The sequence below is a fragment of the Pelmatolapia mariae genome, linkage group LG10_11 (genome assembly GCF_036321145.2).
Source record: "Pelmatolapia mariae isolate MD_Pm_ZW linkage group LG10_11, Pm_UMD_F_2, whole genome shotgun sequence".
Taxonomy (NCBI): Eukaryota; Metazoa; Chordata; class Actinopteri; order Cichliformes; family Cichlidae; genus Pelmatolapia; species Pelmatolapia mariae.
Genome location: NC_086236.1, coordinates 910,741 through 931,405, shown reverse-complemented (window position 1 = coordinate 931,405; position 20,665 = coordinate 910,741). Strand labels below are relative to the sequence as shown.

The 20,665-nt window shown below is 44.2% G+C and overlaps 3 protein-coding genes across 3 annotated transcripts; all 3 read right to left on the bottom strand.

Annotated features, from left to right (window-relative positions):
- Positions 1-2,237: 2,237 nt before the first annotated feature.
- nhp2 (NHP2 ribonucleoprotein homolog (yeast)) lies at positions 2,238-5,511 on the bottom strand. Its single transcript, XM_063485407.1, has 4 exons — positions 5,220-5,511; positions 4,533-4,602; positions 4,332-4,437; positions 2,238-2,657 (listed from the first exon to the last, which is right to left on the bottom strand). Exons 1-4 carry the CDS (start codon positions 5,380-5,382, stop codon positions 2,532-2,534), a joined length of 465 nt encoding a protein of 154 aa, XP_063341477.1. The 5' UTR covers positions 5,383-5,511; the 3' UTR covers positions 2,238-2,531.
- A 930-nt stretch (positions 5,512-6,441) lies between these two features.
- Positions 6,442-7,817, bottom strand: LOC134635832 (cornifelin homolog B-like). Its single transcript, XM_063485414.1, has 3 exons — positions 7,715-7,817; positions 6,704-6,858; positions 6,442-6,604 (listed from the first exon to the last, which is right to left on the bottom strand). The coding sequence occupies exons 1-3, from the start codon at positions 7,815-7,817 to the stop codon at positions 6,482-6,484; spliced, it is 381 nt and encodes a 126-aa protein (XP_063341484.1). The 3' UTR covers positions 6,442-6,481.
- A 3,245-nt stretch (positions 7,818-11,062) lies between these two features.
- LOC134635817 (hepatitis A virus cellular receptor 1 homolog) lies at positions 11,063-15,180 on the bottom strand. Its single transcript, XM_063485397.1, has 7 exons — positions 15,089-15,180; positions 13,933-14,274; positions 13,737-13,799; positions 13,337-13,398; positions 12,622-12,694; positions 11,901-11,928; positions 11,063-11,386 (listed from the first exon to the last, which is right to left on the bottom strand). Exons 1-7 carry the CDS (start codon positions 15,120-15,122, stop codon positions 11,197-11,199), a joined length of 792 nt encoding a protein of 263 aa, XP_063341467.1. The 5' UTR covers positions 15,123-15,180; the 3' UTR covers positions 11,063-11,196.
- Between the last annotated feature and the right edge of the window lie 5,485 nt (positions 15,181-20,665).

The following is a 20,665-nucleotide window of genomic DNA, read 5'->3' as shown; positions in this document are numbered from 1 at the left end:
ACACACACACACACACACACACGCTCATACACACACACACACACACACACACGCTCATACACACACACACACACACACACACACACACACACACACACACACACGCTCATACACGCACGCACACACACACACACACACACACACGCACACACACACACACACACACACACACACACACACACACACACGCTCATACACACACACACACACACACACACGCACACACACACACACACACGCTCATACACACACACACACACACACACACGCTCATACACACACACACACACACACACACACACACACACACACACACACACACACACACACGCTCATACACGCACGCACACACACACACACACACACACACGCACACACACACACACACACACACACACACACGCTCATACACACACACACACACACACACACGCACACACACACACACACACACACACACACGCACACACACGCTCATACACACACACACACGCACACACACACACACACACGCACACACACGCTCAGACACACACACACACACACACACACACACACACACAGAGTCTGGTTCCTGCTGGAGCCTCTCTTGTCAAATTTACTTTCAAAATAAAAGCCTTTGGGTGTCCCAGCTGTGGATCAATGAGTGTGTTTATTGATTATTGATGAGAGGACTCTTTCATGTTGCTTCACTGTCGCTCATCATCGATCTGCTGTAACAAACCAAGGCTGCATAAATAAACAATAAAGCTGCTCCATGTTTACATGAACACAAACACTGTCTCTGTGCTGCAGTAACAGCCTGTGTGTGGCGCTGCTGCCCCCGTGTGGCTGCACTGCAGACCTGCAGCAGCTGAAACTGAGCCACATGTTCCAGATGTTTTCCCTACACAGCTGTTTCACACTCAGCCTTAATTTACTGATTCATCAGATCGAAATATAACTGATCAATCGAGGTGATCGGATTTGTTTGTTTACCTTCAGCCGAATCAGAAACAACAACAGCTACTCTCCAGCACACATCCATTTCTGACTGTTTAAGTGAAATCAAGCTCTGGTTTACTCACAAATTTCTTAAACTTAATGAGAATAAAACAGAATTTATTTTAATAGGCACCAGATGAAAACGGACCAAAGTCCCAACCACAAGTCTTTCATTATCCATTGATCACTCTGATGTCACACCCCCTCCCCCTCAGGTTAACAGTCTTGGTTTCATCCTCGACAGCACTCTGTCCTTCACAGCACATAAATAATACCACTCTGTCTTCCTACTTTCATCTCTGTAATATTAACCGCCTCCGAGCAGTACAGCCATACACATCTCGTCTGGATTACTGTGATTCTCTTCTCTGTGGTCTGCCTCATAAATCCCTCCATAAACTGCAGTTAGTTCAAAACACAGCTGCTCGTATTATCTCCAGAACTAGATCCACTGAACATAGAACAGCTGTTCATTGGTTCACCTCCGTGTCAGATCCTGCTTCTCACTTTCAAAGCGCTTCATAACCTCGCTCCTCCACACGTACTCACCCCCTCGTACACTCCGCTCTTCTTCAGCTTTCTGTCTGCTCCACCTGCTCGCCTGAGCACCGTGGGACTCAGAGTTGTTCTGCACCGAGACTTTGGATGCACCTTCACCAGATCCCCGGACCACAAACTCTCACTTTTAAATCACGTCTCAAACTCATCTATTCAGAGCTGCGTACAGCTGATGTGTCTTAGTCCATCTTTACCTCGCTCAGCTTTTATACTTGTGTTTTTTTTATGTCTAAATTTTATTTTGCCATGTTTATTATATTTTATTGCTGCTATTGTTATTGTAAGGTGACCTTGAGGGTCTTAAAGGCGCCTACAAATAAAATTTATTATTATTATAACAAAAACTGATTTTTGATCAACAGATGCAGATCATCATCATCATCAATATTATTGTTGTTACACTTTAGCAGGTAAATAATACCTTAAAAAACATTTCATAAAATCATGAATTTTAACTATTCCTAAGCTTTCATTACCTTTCAATTTAATATTATGTTTACATACATATCTATATTTGATTATATATGTATGTTGTAATAATTTAACAATTAGAGAAAATATGTTGAACAATATAATTTTAAGTCCAGATTTTATGAAATATAAAAAATAAAAATGTTGTAATAAATAATTTTTTGATCCTTTTGTTCATTTCAGCACGTCGTCTTATAAATATAATAACTGAACCTGTTTCATTAAAGCTAACGACTTTAATAAGAAAAAACAAAAACATCTGTGAAACATCTGCCTTTACAGTCCTGATCACAGATCAATACATCGATCATACAAAAACATTTTTCACTCAAACATCAACATCGTTCTTTATCTGAAGTCTGTTTAGTCTGGACTTAAATCCTCCTGCTGGATTAGCCTAGCTTAGCACAAACACTGGCAGTGGATGGAAACTGTTAGCGCAGCTGGAGGAAGAACTGTTCCTTTGGGGGGTGGGGCTTATGAAGGGGGTGGGGCTTATGAAGGGGGTGCGGGGGGCTTCAGAGGGGTTTGGGCAGGCTGGAAACTTCCTCCAAGCACTCGTCATACGCTTCCTGGTAATCTTCATGAGGTTTGATGAGGATGACGCAGGTCGGCCTCTTCGAGCCCGCAGAGGAACCCAGGTCCTGGAACAGAGTTTCACAATAAGAGTCAGGAAATGAAAAAGATTTTAAAGTCAGAGAACTTTCACTGCTATGCAGATGACACCCAGCTCTATCTGTCCATGAAGCCAGATAACACACACCAATGAGTTAAACTGCAGGAATGTCTTAAAGACATAAAGACCTGGATGGCCGCTAACTTTCTGCTTCTAAATTCAGATCAAACTGAGGTTATTGTACTCGGCCCTGAAAACCTTAGAAATATGGTATCTAACCAGATTCTTACTCTGGATGGCATTACCTTGGCCTCCAGTAACACTGTGAGGAACCTTGGAGTCATTTTTGACCAGGACATGTCCTTCAACGCACATATTAAACAAATATGTAAGACTGCTTTCTTCCATTTGTGCAACATCTCTAAAGTTAGAAATATCCTGTCTCAGAGTGACGCTGAAAAACTAGTTCATGCATTTATTACTTCCAGGCTGGACGACTGTAATTCATTATTATCAGGAAGTCCTAAAAACTCCCTGAAAAGCCTGTTGTTGTGATTTGTTGCTGTATAAATAAAACTGAATTGGAAGCACACAGACTTTCCAAAATAAGAGAAATTATCCCAACACTAAAAGTCAGGAAATCACAAAAGATTTGAAAATAAGTCTGAAGCTGACGCCCACTCAAGTGTCACATGATCAGACATTCGTTAGTTGATTGGCTGAAGCTCAGCAGGTCATCGACTAATCAGAAGGTTGGTGGTTTGATCTGCATGCAAGAAAGCTTTTCTACTGAAAACGCTTCAGCTGAAAACGTCGCGATGCACGCGCAATCATCCAGGTACGTACATCTGCAAAAGTTGATTTTCTTAATCTGGACGTAGCGTTTTCAGTGGTGCTCATGGTCATTGATCAATGGTCATGAGAATTTGCATAATTATGATGAAGGCACTGACCTCCCAGCCCATTGTTCCTTCAGTGCTGCTGGTTTCAGTCATTATGCAAATGTCCTGTTTATAAGACTGAAACCTGCAGTCAGCTGAGACTGAAGAAGTCACCTGATGATGATGAAACTTTTCTCCCACTGAAAACATCCAGATGAACAGGATCAACTTTTGGAGCTTCAGCTGAAAAGTTTTGTTTGTGAGTCGTACAAAGTGGTGTACAAGAACCAATCAGCTTCTCTGACATCCTCACGAACTGTTTGCTAAAACAAGATGTGAGGTCAAATGAGCGCCACAGCCACAGAGGGTGCACGCTGTCCAAAGACAGAATAAGAGCTGAACTCCTGATAGTATAATCTGCTGCCTGGGGAGCGCGTGCAGCCGGAGCGCGTGCAGCAGTGTCCACATGGTCAGAAACAGCAGGCAGAGACACGGACGCCGGCGCACTCGTACAGACCGTCACATTCATGTCAGCGAGCAGACTCAGAGCTTTATGCTGCTGTTACAGAGGGCGTGGCACACACAGCGCTCTGAGACACACTGGTGTCGACTGTTTGTGATGCGCAGTAACGTTTTCCTGCTGCGCTGAGGAAAGTGCAGCGAGCAGTGCACACACATGCTGTGTGAGCGGCGCTCTGCAAGCACAGACTGAGTTTCAGCCACACCCATGACCCCTCCATCCAACCTTCACAGAGCGACGCGTTCAGAGCCCGCCCCCATCAGGTGACAGACCTTCAGCACACCTGTCCGCTGTCACTCACCACTTTAGACGGGATGTAGGCGTACGGCAGGCTTCTGTCCTCACACATGACGGGCAGGTGGCAGTAGACGTCGATGGGCAGCGTGTCGCCCGCCAGCACCACGATGCTGCAGACACATCAGAAACACATAAATACACCTGTGATCGTCACGAACACCTGGACACACCTGAGGACGCGCTGAAAGGTGCAGCAGCGGCTCACCCTTTCTCTCCTTTGTTGATGAACTTCTGAACTTCTTTGACTCCTCGTCGGATGTTCTTCACTTTGGCAGCTGGATGATAGAAACAGAGACACATTAAACCAGACTCCAGTCAAAAACCTGCAGTTTTAAGCTCAAGTGCAACATGAAGGATCTGCGCCTCCTTCAAGCCCAGTCCAGCTGCAAACTGCATTTAAAGTGAGGAGGAGCACATCTGGATGTTTAAAGCTCTAACATCTGTAGCGTGAACACATCGTTCACATGATTCCCGACAACAAAAGTTCCCTCACAAACCAAACTGTGAAGGAGATTTTCTCACATACTAAAAACACTTCTGCTAAGCATCAAAATAAAAGCACATGCAGCTGCCTTTTAAAACGTCCAGTGAAACCGGAAGCGGGTCTGACACTGAGGATGAAGCTGTACAAACAGCCGCTGATTTTCCACAGAAAATTACCAATAGATTACAAACTGTGCATCTATAAACGACGTGTTTACGGCCGAATTAACCAGAAGCTTTAAACGACTCGAACACTTTCTTATTTAAAGTCCTGCATCGACTCTAACAACTGCAGAGCAGAAAGAAATCGTTAAATTCGTGAATTTTTAAACAGAGTTCGGCGCCACCTCCACGAGAACAGTAATCTCCAACATTTCCCGGCCGTTAGCGGGATTCTTCTTCTTCTCACCTTTTTTCACGCATTTGTAGAGCTTCTTGCTGAGTTTTTTGGAGGCCAGCGGCTGAGCGATCGGGTTCAGGTGAGCGATCAGCTCCTGGTACGACCTCTCGGTGCCCCCGGTACCGGCTTCTTCACCCTCCTCCGAAACTTTCTCCTTCTTCACCTTCGTCATTTCTGATCGATAATCACTGGTAATCGATACCCGTTTGATTGTTTTCTGCTCGGACTCCTGCCTGCTGATCACAACACGCACACAGAAAAGACCCCACACGTGTTTCAAGACTCTTTCTCTGCCGTTTGTGAAAACGCTGAACCACAACAGCGCCACCAGCGGCCCGGAGGGCAGCGGCAGCACTACCCTTCAAAATAAAATACCAAACTTCCTTTTTTAGGTTTAGTCAGATGTTTTACTGACACTTCAGAAATATTCAGCGTAAATATATAGCGTATATCTATGTCTATAAAGAGATAAATAATAACATTTAATAAAATGAAAGTTTAAGTGGAGAGTTTTGGATTCAGCAAGAAGGAAATAATTTCCCCCTAAAACCTAAAAACCAGCTTCACTGTGTGGACACTCGACACTTTTCTTTCATTACATGAAGCTAACAGACACGCACTAAAATTAATTATTGCTCATCAGAATGATCTGAAGAGAGTTTGTTATTAATATTTCCTCATAAACTTAATGATCATGTTTTATTGCAAAGTGACACGACAATAAAATGAAAAACTGCTAAATGAAAAGTAATGAATGCTTTTGATTCCACATACACAGACACAGAGTATTTATTTAATTACATTTGATCTGGAAGAAATTTAAATACAGTTTCCATTTTTTAAAGGTTTTTATTTTGTCAGTATTGAATTTGGCTAGAAGCCAAACTTGAATTGTGTAAAAACATTTAAATGATTTCATGTAAATTGTGAATCCTGAAATCACCTTCCAAAGCTGACACGGACTGAACATTTGTGCATTGATTAAATATCAGATCTGAGCTTCTCTCCACAGTCTCGATTCATCTTTAAGCTCAGTCACAAGCTTCAATTTAATTTTAATGAATTTAAGCTAACAAACATTTAAATCGAGTAAACAGATGAATAGCACAACAAAACAACAACAACAACAAAAAACAAAGATTTGTTAAAAACAAATAACTGATAAATACAGTAAACACTGATGATTATTGATTATTGATTTCTCCTAGGGCAGAGCTGGGCCACGACGGCCGAGCCCGGTCTGGGGCAATGACTTCACGCTGATGACATCATCACTGGCTGATGATGTCACTGAACATGGTGGGGAGCTTCTGCTTCTTCATCTCGGTGGCCATTTGACACCAAACGCAGGGCAGACAGAAGGTGGAGCACAAACAGTCGGTGCAGAGGTTCCCCTGAAACAAACAAACAAAGTGAGCCACACTGGCTAACGTTAGCTTAGCAGCTGCTAACTGAAACTAAACGAGCGTCTCAGCGCCACCTCGTGGTCGTACTTTGATGCCGTAGCGCTGACGCAGCGACACCCTGATGGACATCGTGATGGGACGGACGCAGCCGAACACGTCCAGCAGGGGGAGACAGAGACACTGACCGAACTGTTTGGTGGTTCGACAGGCGAAGCAGGGACAGCACCAGAAGGCGAAGCAGCCTGGGAACGACAGCAGGCGACAAACACAACGTCAAAAACAAACTGAATAACAACATGAAACAAAGTAACACAAAAAACTGAAAAAAAAAAAAAAATAAGAGCTTAAAAAAAAGGCACAAAAAAAAAATGCAACAAACTGCAAACTATAAATAACATAAAAACAACAATATGAACAAAAATAAAAACAGCATCACTTCAGTTAAATGTTTAATATTACACAACAGGAGTGAATTCATTTCTTTATAATTGATTAAAAAAAAAGTTCAATCATAAAATATGATTTTTGTTTTCTTTTGTTTAACAAATAAACATATTGTTTACACTTGCAGTCGCTACTTAGGTTCAGACGATGTTTTTGTTTCTTTTAAGATGCGAGTAAAACCAAGCCAACATCAGCTGATGTGTTAGCCTCTGGATGGATTCACGTCACACACACTGATGATAATTTGACGCTTTTTGAATGGAGTTTGGTGCAGAGCCTTAGCAGCTGCTCTGAACATAAACTCATTAAAGAACCAAAGAAACTAAAAGTTGTGTGTCTGATTTTGAACTTCGGGACATTTTTAGGTTCAAACAGATTCAGTGTGAACGAACATGTGACCTCAGCGCTGTTTATATTCTGATGTATTTAAAATAATAAACTTATTTAAAATCAAAGGAAAACAGATGACAGCTGATGTTTGTCTCTGTGGAAACTGATAAATAAGAGAACGAGTCTGTTTATGTTCAATTAGATTCTTATGAGCTGTTGAAGCGTTGGCTGCATGCTCGTGTCCAGCTGTTAGTCTGGTTCCGAGTGTCGGTGAGGGATCAGTAAAGTCCGCTCTGATTGGATGAAGCGTGTGTGTTACTCTACATTGCTTCTTGTCGTCGCAGCAGTCGCAGATCCCTGAAGCCCAATCAGCTTCCAGCGAGGAAACGAAGAGCTGCTGAGGCTGAGTCATCACCGGCCGGCTCATCGTGCACCTGACGACACACAAACACCTGGACTCAGTCACACCTGTGGTACCCGCTCGTTAGTGATCAGCTGTTTGCAGCAGAGAGCTCAGTGAAGATTCCAGTTAGTGAAAGTTGTGAAGGTCATTTATCAACAGATTCCATAATCATCACAAGTGTGCATTAGTACAAGTTATTCACACGGGTCACTGCCTCCCTGAGTTAGCAGGGTAAAGGTCAAAGTTCATGACAGGACATGAGAAAAAGATTGAATCCTCTCCTAGAGTTAGGGTGAGGAGCTCCACCCTGAACCGCTGCTCCACATCGAGAGGAGCCAGTCGAGGAGGTTTGGGCTCCTGCTGGGCGTTTGAAGCACGTCGTACTGACGGAGGCCCCAGGACAGAGCCAGGGCTCACGGACAGATCACAGCTCCTGGCTGGTGTGAGTGAGGGAAGCCTGGGCTTACAGCTGCTCCCACGACCCGGACACAGGTGGCAGGAAATAAATGGATGGAAAAGTATGGCGTGGTTGGAAGAGCTGCCAGGAGAAAGAGCACGGCAGCTTGACTTAGGTTTGCAAAGCTGCACCTGAACCAAAGATCAGAGAGCTGTGCATGGATGCTGCGATCCTCAGTGACCTGCAGCTGTAAAGAAGAATGGACCAAAACTCGTCCACAGATGTGACGCACTGATAAAGTCCCACAGAAACCAGCACTGAGACTTTATCTACAAACTGCACTGTCACAGGAATGCAGAGAGCCGCGTGAACAACGGGAGAAACAACAACAAGAAACATCCGAGAAAGTCGGCACCAACAGCACGACGCAGCCACAGAGGAGAGAAGACGCACAGCAGAAACAAACTTCCACGGTCCAAAGAGTCAGGTCACTTCCTGTTATCTTGAAATGATCACGCAGCTGTCACGAGTTCATGCTTTTACTTTGATATTTTACAAACAGGAAATATGAGGTTACGTTAAACTATGTACACAATTCACACAAACAACATTAAAGTCTTATCAAATCCAAACGTTGCTGCTGATTTGAGAAAATATGAAGCTCGAGGTGTAACCGAGTTCTCATCACCGTCTACACCAGGACTCGAGTGTCCTTGATCCAGCACAGCTGATTTAAATGACCAAATTATCTCCTCAACGTGTCCTGAAGTTCTCCAGAGGCCTGGTAATGAACGAATCATGTGATTCAGGTGTGCTGACCCAGGGTGAGATCCACAGAGAATCTCCCCTGTTTGTATCCTGTGGACGCAGTGAGGATGAATGAAAATACCAAATATTTCATCACACACTGCACAGTCATCATCATCAAGCCCAAGACTGTGATCAGTGGATATACACAGACACGGGTAAAATAAGACAATATTTGCATGGAGTTTGGTGTGGAGTTCCACCAGCTGCCCAGGGAGCAATTTAAAGGTATAACAACAACATTCATGTGAGGCAACATGACAGGAATGTTAGATTAACTGTTTCAAACGATCAAAGAAGCAAAAAGCAGCAGACACACAAACCAGCCCACACACAAACCCACTAACACACAAACCAACAAATCCAGCTGCTGCGACTGAACCTGAACAATAATGAGATGATATAAAAGGAGAGTGTGATCATCTTACCTGTGTGACTGATGTGGTCGCTCTGATTGGAGAGATGAAGGTTTCGGATAAACCTGATGAACGAGTTCAGGTGGGCGGAGCCTGCTGACTCACCTGCATACTTTTAGATTTAATACATAAATCTGTGGAGAGGTCTCATCTCGTTCATTTAAAATGTGTTAAAAACAAGTTTGATTATTTATTTAAACTGGTTTCATTTGTTGGAATTTTTAAAATCTTTAAATAGTTTTATATAAAAACTTATACTACTATAATGTGATTACTATAATCACATTACATTCTCAGCAACGCAGTAAAGTAATGCATTTCATTACTGCAGGACGGACAGCAGAGCAGCAGTGCAGCCACACAGCTATGCATGTGACTTTTATGTCACAAAAGGATGAGAGTGATGGTAAAGTGGAGACGGCTCCAGGACTCTGCTAGCACAACTCGTGATGTCCGATGGCTCTTCAGTCGAAGACTCTATTTTAGCATCATTTATCAATTCTGAATGTTTTGTGTTTTGGGAAAAAGTTTTATTAAAAGCTTTGTTTGAATGCTTTTACTATGCAGAACACACCCGGATAAAAGTTTCAATTCTTTTGCCCTCCAGGCCTGCAGCTCTACACTCGCTGTCTTTGGATCTGTCCCCACTTCCATATTTGACATAATAGTATGATCCTAGTGTGTCTTTGCATGTGATTGGCTGCACGGTGTGCCCATCAGTACAAAGTACCGCCTGCCTGCATGGGCTCTCATCAGGGCTGAGCAGCAGGTGCTGAACACTCGGCTCTCCCTGAAGAGTCTGCTGTTGTGAACGACACATCAGCAGATCGCCTGTTTGCAGGCATCTGCAGACAGCATGTTAATGCTAAGCTAACGCTAAGCTAGCCACACCCCCAGTGATGTATGCAGACTCCAGCACAGCAGCCAGAGCCTGAACTTCAACAGGTAACAGTCAGGCTGCCGTTCTACCTGCTCATGTTTCTACAGTAGAATCACCGTGGCGACCGCCTCTCTGTGCTGAGAGATCCGGTGAGTCCTCGCGAGGAGTTCGTGTCGGTGTGTGTAGCCTCAGGTTTATAGTTTATTGTGAGACCGTGTGTTTCAGGTCATTTTACAGAGACATGAAAGTAACAAACACACTGCATTACATTTAAGAAAAGGAACAAGTAATGTGTAATAGATTACTTTATAGTCACACTGTAGTTTGAGTAAATGTAGAATATGCAGTGGAAGGAGCTGAATAATTGTAAGACATATTTAGATTATTTTAATGCATAAAACATAATAATATAATAAAGTATATTTTTTATATTTGTAGAGAGAGGCAGAGCCAACACATGTCAAAAACAAGAATGTTGTACTTTATATGAGATGTGAAGATTTATATGAGTCACTAACGGGCACCTTTGGGGTTATTTACCACCAGTGCACAGGTGTGTCTGTAACTGCAGTTCAGTCATTTGGCCACCAGGTGGCCACCTGGAGCAGTAAACAGCAGGACTCCATCCTCAGAGAAAAAGTGTTTAAAGGGTAAAAAACTAACAGATACAAAAACTCTGATCAAAGAAGTTCAAAAAGATTTTTACATATTTTATTAAATCTGAGAAAAACCTGAAATCACAACAAATCCTTCACAATAAGAGCTCATTTGTCTTTACATGTTAGTCTGTTAACCACCTGCTGCCTACAGACCCTCCCACCTGAGGGAGATTTACCACCTGAAGCCCTCTGATTGGACAGAAATGAAGGCACAGCTCTGGCTCAAACTCCAGAAAGGCTGTTGTTATTTCGTCTTCAGCCTCGGCAGCTGAGTGGGCGGAGCCTCAGAGCTGCAGAGGTAGTTCTCGTATACGCCTTCGCTGCCACTGATGTGGTACACGGCGTCCCCGGCGGAGCTTTCGCTGTGAAGCTGCACAGCAGACGACGTGGAGCTGAACCGGGCCGAGGTGTCGAACTGCCGAAACTTCTGAGGCCTGAGACACGAGAGCTGAGAGTCAGCTGTCAGCAGCTTTACTCTGATATTTATCATTATTATTAAATGTCTTCATAGTTACTTCCTGTACAGAATAAAAGACTTCCTGTGGAGAAGCTCCAGACTCATTTGTAGGATTCATTAAAGCTGCTAAACTTTCAGAGAAATTTGTAGAAACTATGTTGACTTGAAATTGGAAAATAAACTGCAGAAAAACCATCAGCGGAGCGACCGTTAAAATAACGAGCGGGCTGCAGCGCAGCTTCATGAGGACGCTTAAAGGGTCTGAAGCTCGCTGCTCAGTTTCCGCTCGTGTGAAATCGCCTGTGTGGTTTGTGGTTTTGGACACATCTGGTTTCAGTCTGAGCGCGTGTGAAGACGTGATGATGAAGGTGTATCGACAGACTGAAGGCTGAGAAATGGTGAAGGTTAAAGGCTCATAGATGTCGTCCTTCAGTGCTGAGCCGTGTCATTTATTCAGGAGACACAAAGAAGAAGTCCAAGATCATACTCACCGTCTGCAGAGCAGCTTCAGGCCTCCTGCTGCAGAGACACAGAGGACAGAGCAGACGTGAGCTGTGGGCGACCTCATGCAACATTTTAAAACCTGTCACAGACACAGAAGGTCACATTTTCATAAATCCAGTCCTATTCAGTCTTAGTGACCCGTGCGTCTCTCCCTGCAGGTCTGCCTGCTGCAGCCGCCATCTACCAACCACAGAGCTGCCGGGACACGCACACTGTGACGAGCTTCAGCTGTGCGAGCTGCTCTGCAGATATGAGCTTCTGTCAGAATCATTGCTGATCATTACAGTCACTTTGATGGGAAGTTGGAACGTGTCATACATGGAGTCAGGAGTGTTGAAACTGAACAGGATGGATGTTTATCTCTGCTGGAAGACCATCCTGGCATCAGACGAAGGTGAAAACACATCAGGCTCAGTTTCTGCTCCATCAGTGCAGAACTAAAACTTTGTTTTGGCTTCAGAGTTTCACACTCGCTGGATGTGAAACTTGTTTGATTAACACAATAACAGAACTGAAAGGTTTTCCATCTCTGATCATCTGAAGTTACGTCAGCTCCAAATGCTGATGGATCAGTGTGAGGGCGTCGCCCACAGCGTTCAGTGTCGTCTTTAAATCCATCACAGCTGATCAGTAACATCAGAAACAACAGTGGGTCAAACATGTAACGCAGCTGTGGCGAGCGAGCTGCTGAGGCCGTGAAGAACTCACCGACGATGAGCAGCAACACCGAACCCAGCAGCACGTAGAACATAACGCCCGTCAGAGCTCCGCCCTCCTGCTTCTGCAGACACACAAACACGCATCATAGATGTGACACGTCACACGTCTGTGCAGATTAGCAACACGTGAGCAGCAGACTGCACTGAACCAAAAACAACCCGTTTATTAGAGCTGATCCAAAACAACAAAAAGGCAAAGAAACAAAATCCAGAGCAGGAACTGAGGCAGGAACTGAGGGGCGGGACTATTTATACACACACCAGGTAATCAGGACGCTCACGCTAATAACATTAGTAGCAGTAACATCGATAACATGACAAAAATTATAACCAGAACCAAAGACTGAAAGCACTGAACGTCCAAACTCAACAAATCAAAAGCATCAAATAATAAACGAGCACCAAACTCTTAGCCCGCCGTCCTCTGCCTCCGTTTTCAGCTGATATCGGCCCCTGATGACAGGATGTGAATGGATTCAGTGCTGCTGTTTCATTTAAGGACCTTTCATTAGTACATGTGTAGTTATAGACACCCTGAAGCTGTTTGTGCACATCACTCTGACTCTGTCCTTTGGGGACGCTCACATGGATCCTGCTGCTGGTACTCAGAGGACAGACTTCTACAAACAGCTTCACTCTCTCCAACATTAGACGCGCCTGACATCAATATAACAGGTTACTTTGTTTCTCACAGGATCTCTCACCTCGCTGCCGCTCGTCACACTGTGGGAAGAAGTCAGGAGGCTTTCTGTGGAGGTCAGGTGACCTGCAGGATGAGGAAGTGAAAGCAGATGCTTTAAAGGGAGTTTCAGCAGCAGCCCGACGCTCTAGTGCTTCACTTTAACCTGCTGATGCTTTATTGCAGACACACTGGGACCATCAATCTGACAGAAATCAGGAGCTGCTGCTGTAAATATGTGACGACTAGTAAAGTTTACTCCACAGAAATGCTGTCGTTTGTTTGTGTGTGTCACTGACCAAAAACCAAGAATAAGGAGGAAATGATGAGTTTAAGCTGAAAGACCTGGTTTCATGTGCAGATTTGTTGCGAGCAGCACGAGTGTGCAGCGTGTTATAAACTACAAACAGCTTTGAATCGGTCACCTTCAGTCTGAGAGGCCGCGGTGGTCTTTGTCGTCGAGGCCGTTGATGTGTGAATTTGTGGAGCTGAAACAGACAGTTGTGCAGACACGAACTCGTTACTATCATGAATATAAAAGTTCAGGCAGACAGTTTAAAGTCTGAGAGTCAAATGGAGCGAGTGGATTCTGCTGTTTTCTCCTCACAGCTGCAGACTCACCCGGGACAACAGTCAGACCGATGTAATGCTTCTCGTCGTTGAACGGCCCGGGTATGTGCACCCTGCAGCCGTATCGTCCAGCGTCTCCCTCTGTGAGGCTCATGATGGTCAGAGAGACGTCTCCGTCCTCCAGTCGGCCCAGCAGCTGATACCTGCTGGAAGCTCTGGTTAACACTTTGTCTCCATCTGTGGAGATCAGCTGATTGGAGCACTTGTTGAACGGTATTTCTCCTCGCTGCCAGCACACTTCCACAGCGCCGTGATATTTCCTGTCATATTTACAGGGCAGAGTGACGTCCTGACCTGTGTGACCTTTGACCCTGCTGCTGTCACATTCACAGACTGGAAACAGAAACACAGGAAAACTTTGTTACATCAGATCCAAACTCTGCTCAGGGCTCAGATCAGGTCAGCGTCTCGTCATCTTCACTGGTTTCACTGGTTCCAGTAAACTCAGCTGTGCAGCCTGGGCCATCTCACACAGCATTACAAAGACTCAGCTCCATGAAGTCGTCCCATCAAACACTTACAAACCCTCCCAGACCAGTTCAGGCTGCAGACTGGGATGAAACCAGGCTTCATGTGTGTGTTCATCTACAGGTGACCCGGGTCTGTTACTCCTGGAGGTAAAGACCTACATGACCACACGTTTGTGTCTCTCACCCAGCTGTGCAGGTGATGAGACTGAAGCTGAACAACTAAACTCAAACACCAGACTGACCTCTGACCCCAACACGCTCTGACCTCAGCCGTGTTTGTCCTGACAGACACATCAGCAGGTGAGACTCACGCTCGGCCCTTCACACGTTTCTATAAAAGCATTTTCATTCAGACTGAGCTCGAGCGCTCAGAGTCACGTAACCAGCGCTCCTCTGTGGTGCCAGCTGACCTACACATTACAGAACAGAGACTAACACGAGAACAGAAAGCAGCACAGACCTGATGACGGGCTCAGCTTTAATGCTCTTATTAACGACTGAGAGACAGGAAGCTGCACACAGTCAGAGACACTTAGAGATCTGCTCATCTGGATTTAAGGTTCTACACACAAAACTGAAGCAGAGGAAAGACACACACACACACACACACACACACACACACACACACACACACACACACACACACACACACACACACACGCACACACAGCAGTTACCTGTGAGCAGAGCGAGCAGCAGCCTGAGCTTCATGACGGAGCTGAATGAGCCTCAGATCAGCTCCAACAGCTGCTGACGGCCACCACAGCTGCACGCTGCAAGAAATGAAGTGACGTGTAAAAACCAGCACCACACACTCTGCTGCTGCGACAGGAACATCCCACACACACAGCAGGCAGGGACCAATCAGAGAGCAGTTCTCTGTTTACGCACACACAATAATGTCACAAAAGTACATTTTAAAAAAGGGCTCTGCAAACACGGCCAATCACATTCATTCTGATGATCTGCAGAATAATTTGGACACAAAGCAAAAACCTGCAGACGTCACTACATACAGACAGTGTGGACCCTCTGTGGGATCTGATCTTTGAATAACTGCAGACCAAACTGTGGTTTGTATTCACTTCCACAGCACGTCTGGTAGAATTAACCGGAGTGATCGGCAACAGCAGAGAGCAGTCATAGCTCAGGTCTGAGAACAGAAGACAGGAAAAGATCAGGAAAGAAACAACTTCCCCAAAACAAAGCACCAATGAAACGAGAAGTAACACAGGCTGACCGAGAGTAGCCTGATTTTCATTTTAATACATAAAAATATTAATTTCACAGTACTCGATACAGTTATAGATCCAGAGGGCAGATTCTTAATCATTAAACTATCTATACTTGATAAAAAGCTATGTATTGTAAGTGTATATGGTCCAAATGTTGATAATCCCTCATTCTTTCACGGTTTTTTCAGTGCACTCTCTGAACACTTAGATGGCACACTTGTTCTTGGAGGCGACCTCAACCTTGGACTAAATGAAGAAATGGATAGGCTCAATACAGCAGGAACTCAGCGTAATTGGCAGTCCACAAATATAATCAAACAGTATATGAGCGACTTTGGTCTTTGCGATGCATGGCGCTCCCTTCACCCCACCAGTAAGGAATATTCTTTCTTCTCACATGTTCATCACTCCTACTCTCGTCTGGATTATTTTTTGGTCAGCAGCTCACTGCTGAGGGACATTTCAGACACTGAGATTCACCCTATAGCTGTCAGCGATCATGCTCCTGTATCTTTAACACTAATGGACGAGAATAACACTACGCCAAGTAAAAACTGGAGATTTAACACATCACTGCTCAAAGATGAAGACTTTATTAAATATTTTAAAAAAGAGTGGACTTCATATTTAGACTATAATGACACTCCCAGAACTTCAGCTTCTGTTCTATGGAAGCAGGGAAAGCTGTGATGAGAGGTAAAATAATTTCTTTCTCATCACATAAAAAGAAAAAAGAAAACAAAAATATTCAGGAACTAGAAAAAACCATCAAATCACTAGAAGAAGCCTATGCGTCCGACCAAAATCAGGAAACACTGAACAAAATACGCAAAACAAAACTAGAATTAAATGAGATAATTGATAAAAAAACGAAATTCTTAGTAGAAAGACTACGCTTACAAAATTATGAACATGGTAATAAATCCGGTCAATTTCTAGCAAACCAGCTAAAAATAAATAAAGAAAAAACAACTATATGTGCTGTTCAAGACTCATCTGGGAACACAGTATATGACCCGAAACAAATAAACAACATTTTCAGGGATTTCTATAAAGGTTCAAGGTTCTTTATTTGTCACATGCATAGTTATACAAGTATAACACACAGTGAAATGTATCCTGACACGCTCCTCAACATGTGCAAAAATGGGGGGGGGGGGGGGGAGAACATTATATATATAGTATATACATTAAGTGAATGTGCAGTAGTAGCAGCAAGCAGGTGAATTCTGTACATTAGGTGAATTAAATAACAATAGACAATTTGACTATTTTACAGAATAGACAATATAAACATATGTGGGGGGGGGGGGGGGGTTGGTTTAGTTTAGGGCCCGGGTAGGATAGAAGCTTCTCTTGAGTCTCTCTGTCCTTGCCCGGATAATGCGGAACCTTCTACCAGATTGTAGAAGTTGGAACAGTTTGTTGCCAGGATGGGACGGGTCCTTCAGTATCTGCGCTGCTCTAGTCCGGCATCTCCTGGTGTAGGTGTCCTGAAGCGGGGGGAGAGCAGTCCTGCAGCAGCGTTCTGCTGTATGGATCACTCTCTGGAGAGCTTTTTGGTCCTTCACACAGCTGTTCCCAAACCACGATGTTCTGTGTGAGGATGCTCTCCACAGCACCTGTATAGAAGATCCTGAGGATCTTTGGAGAGACCCTGAACTTCCTCAGTTGTCGTAGGTGATACAGGCGCTGCCTAGCCTTTTTGGTCTGGACCTGAATGTGGGCAGCCCATGTCAGGTCTGAGGAGATGTGGACACCAAGATACTTGAAGGACTGCACCCTCTCCACTGGAGCTCCATTGATGATAATGGGCTTGTAGTCTCTGTGCTGACTCCTTCTGAAGTCCACGACCAGCTCCTTGGTCTTGCCGACGTTCAGCTGGAGGTGGTTGTCCTGGCACCATGATGCCAGATTCTTCACTTCATCCATTTAGGCGGCCTCATCGCTGTTGGAGATGGCACCCAACACCACTGTGTCGTCAGCAAACTTCACAATGGTGTTGGAGCCGTGGGTGGCCACACAGTCTGAAGTGTAGAGGGAGTAGAGCAGTGGCGAGAGGACACACCCCTGTGGTGCTCCTGTGTTGATGGTGATGCTGTTAGAGACGCATCTACCCACCCTCACCACCTGAGTTCTGCCAGTGAGGAAGTCCAACACCCACGCACACAGACGGCTGTTGAGTCCCAGATCCCTCAGCTTTGTGAACAGTCTGCTGGGCACTATTGTGTTAAACGCTGAACTGTAATCAACAAACAGCAGTCTCACATAGTTACCCTGTTTCTTGTCCACGTGGCTGAGGGTGGTGTGCAGGACGTGGGCGATGGCGTCCTCAGTGGATCTGTTGGCTCGGTAGGTGAACTGGAGCGGATCTGTGGTGTCTGGGATGGAGGAGGAGATGATGTTCTTCAGCAGCCTCTCAAACACCTTCATTACTACAGAGGTCAGCGCAACTGGCCGGTAATCGTTCAGGGATGAGGGTTTGCTGTTCTTGGGGACAGGGATGATGGTGGATCTTTTGAAGCATGTGGGGACCACAGACTTCGCCAGGGACTCGTTGAAGATGGAAGTGAACACACCTGCTAGCTGGTCAGCACAGCAGCGCAGCAGACGGCCCGTGATGCCGTCTGGCCCCGCCGCTTTCCTTGTGTTCACTCTCCTCAATGCCGCTCGGACGTCATGCTCCGCGATGCTGGTCACCGGTCTCTCGTTGATGACGTCACTGTCCTCGGTAGGCAGGCGGTATATGGCACTAGCCGCCTGGCTAAAAAACGTTGTATTCACCACAAATAAACCCATCTAAAAAGGAAATTGATCAGTTTTTGGACAACATAATTCTCCCAAAATTATTAGAAACTCAAGCAATGGCACTGGATTCGCCACTGACATCGGGTGAACTCCAGGAAGCCCTGATAAGTATGCCCAATAATAAGGCTCCAGGTCCAGACGGCTTTCCTGCAGAATTCTACAAAGAATTCTGGACGATTCTAGCACCAGTTTTTTATAGAACGTTGTTGGAAATCAAAGAAAATGGCAGACTTCCATCAAATATGAATTCTGCAAACATTAATCTCCTGCTAAAACCAGGCAAAGACCCTGTATATCCCTCAAGCTATCGTCCAATATCCCTTATAAATGTAGACCTTAAAATAATCTGCAAAGCTCTCTCAAAGAGATTAGAGAAAATAACCCCCCTCTTAATTCATCCTGACCAAACTGGTTTCATAAAAGGTAGGCACTCATCAACAAATACATGTAGATTACTTAATTTGATAGACTACTCATGCAGTAAAAACCTTGAAACCACAATATTTTCTTTAGATGCAGAAAAAGTGTTTAACAGAGTTAACTGGAAATTTCTGTTTGCAACTTTACACAAATTTGGTTTTGGATCCTCTTTCATCAGCTGGTTAAAAATATTATACAATTCCCCAACAGCTTGTGTCAGAACAAATGACCAGACATCCTCCAGCTTCTGTCTCCTGAGGGGCACCAGGCAGGGGTGCCCACTCTCCCCTTAACTGTTTTATTGAACCACTAGCAGCAGCAATTAGACAGAATACAGTAATTAACGGCATAAAATGCAAGAACGTGGAACATAAAATCAGCCTTTATGCAGATGATGTGTTACTTTTTCTCCAAAACTCACAAACCAATATCTCTGGGGTGATTGCACTGATAAACTCTTTTGCAAGAATATCAGATTACTCAATTAACTGGTCAAAATCTACAGTCCTCCCGATTAATTGCTCCTTCCATAATTCTTTTTCTACACCGCTGCAATCGGGAAATATAAAATATTTAGGTATCAATGTCTCTCAGAGCAGCTCCAACAGCTGCTGACGGCCACCACAGCTGCACGCTGCAAGAAATGAAGTGACGTGATAGGGTGGGGGGTAGGTTTCACAATGAGCTCACCCGAAACCTTGGCTGATTGTGACCCACACCTGTTTTTACACCTTGGCTCATGTGATTGGTCTGGGCTGTTATCGAGTAACTGCTAGTGATGGTAAATTTGATTCTTTTTACTGAATCGAGTTTGAATGAGTCACTCACCAAAGTGAATCGGGTTTTTTGAGTCATTTGAGTCACTGAGTCAGTCGACCAGAGAGTGCAAAAAATTTACATTTTCACTCAAACTTAATTTGTTTCTCTTTTCATGTAAATCTTACTGCTAAGACGATTGAAAAAGAAAAACAACTATTTTTATAGAGCAAAAAAAACCTTAAGATTTCTAAAGGGAACATTTATTTTATTTATTTTTTATTTTAATTTATTAGTATTTTCCTCAAATGTGTCAAATATATATTTTCTCATCTAAATGTCCACTGAGCTGTGAGCCAGGGGGCGGTAAAGCGCCTTAACATTGGTTGCCAACCAAGAAGAAGAAGCTGTGAGCCCGGAGGGAGGGGGTGAGTGAGTCAAATGTGCTGTTAGCATGTTAGCAGAGCGATGCTACTGTGAACTGAGGAGCTATTGTCTTGATGTGAGCTTCTACTCAAGGTTTTTTCTTCCAGTTCAGAGCAGAAATGTTTTTGTTAAGAAACTGGCTGTTGTTTTTTCCACACAATTTTAATTATAAGCTAGATATATTTCTGCTAATGAAATTAGTTTGCTAACAGCAACAGGGATGAGTCAGTGAGTCAGTTGGGCTTGTGAATCATGATTCACGAGTCAGTAAAGTGATTCTCGAGTATTGAACGATTCGTTCATGATTCGCACATCACTAGTAACTGTTGTGGCTTCAATACTTATGAAGAAATACCTCAGAGTTGTCATACAGTTTCCTCTATTCAGTACATAAGGATCAGCGCATTCACGTAACTGTCAACTGCTAAGCTAGCGCACGCACATAAAGCCGGCGTACCTGTGTACTTCTGGTGATTTCAAAATAAGAGTTCGAACATTACAGTAACTACTCACTTTTCTATTTCAAACAATCAACAGAAAATTTCACAGAGAGATTTTTATATTAGGTTTTTAAAGCGGTGGGTTAATGTTTAAGTAACATGAGCCGAG

Bases quoted from the DNA above. Each gene is read 5' to 3' on its own strand.
- nhp2 (XM_063485407.1), bottom strand. From the start codon at position 5,382: ATGACGAAGGTGAAGAAGGAGAAAGTTTCGGAGGAGGGTGAAGAAGCC. The intron at 4,603-5,219 runs GTGAGAAGAAGA...TCTATCATCCAG, and splicing joins CTACAAATGCGTGAAAAAAG to CTGCCAAAGTGAAGAACATC. The intron at 4,438-4,532 runs GTGAGCCGCTGC...ATGTGTCTGCAG, and splicing joins ATCAACAAAGGAGAGAAAGG to CATCGTGGTGCTGGCGGGCG.
- LOC134635832 (XM_063485414.1), bottom strand. From the start codon at position 7,817: ATGAGCCGGCCGGTGATGACTCAGCCTCAGCAGCTCTTCGTTTCCTCG. The intron at 6,859-7,714 runs GTAGAGTAACAC...TGTCGTTCCCAG, and splicing joins CTGCGACGACAAGAAGCAAT to GCTGCTTCGCCTTCTGGTGC. The intron at 6,605-6,703 runs GTACGACCACGA...TGTTTGTTTCAG, and splicing joins GTCAGCGCTACGGCATCAAA to GGGAACCTCTGCACCGACTG.
- LOC134635817 (XM_063485397.1), bottom strand. From the start codon at position 15,122: ATGAAGCTCAGGCTGCTGCTCGCTCTGCTCACAG. The intron at 14,275-15,088 runs GTAACTGCTGTG...TTCTGTTTCCAG, and splicing joins GCTGCTCGCTCTGCTCACAG to TCTGTGAATGTGACAGCAGC. The intron at 12,695-13,336 runs GTGAGAGATCCT...GTGTGTCTGCAG, and splicing joins GTGTGACGAGCGGCAGCGAG to AAGCAGGAGGGCGGAGCTCT.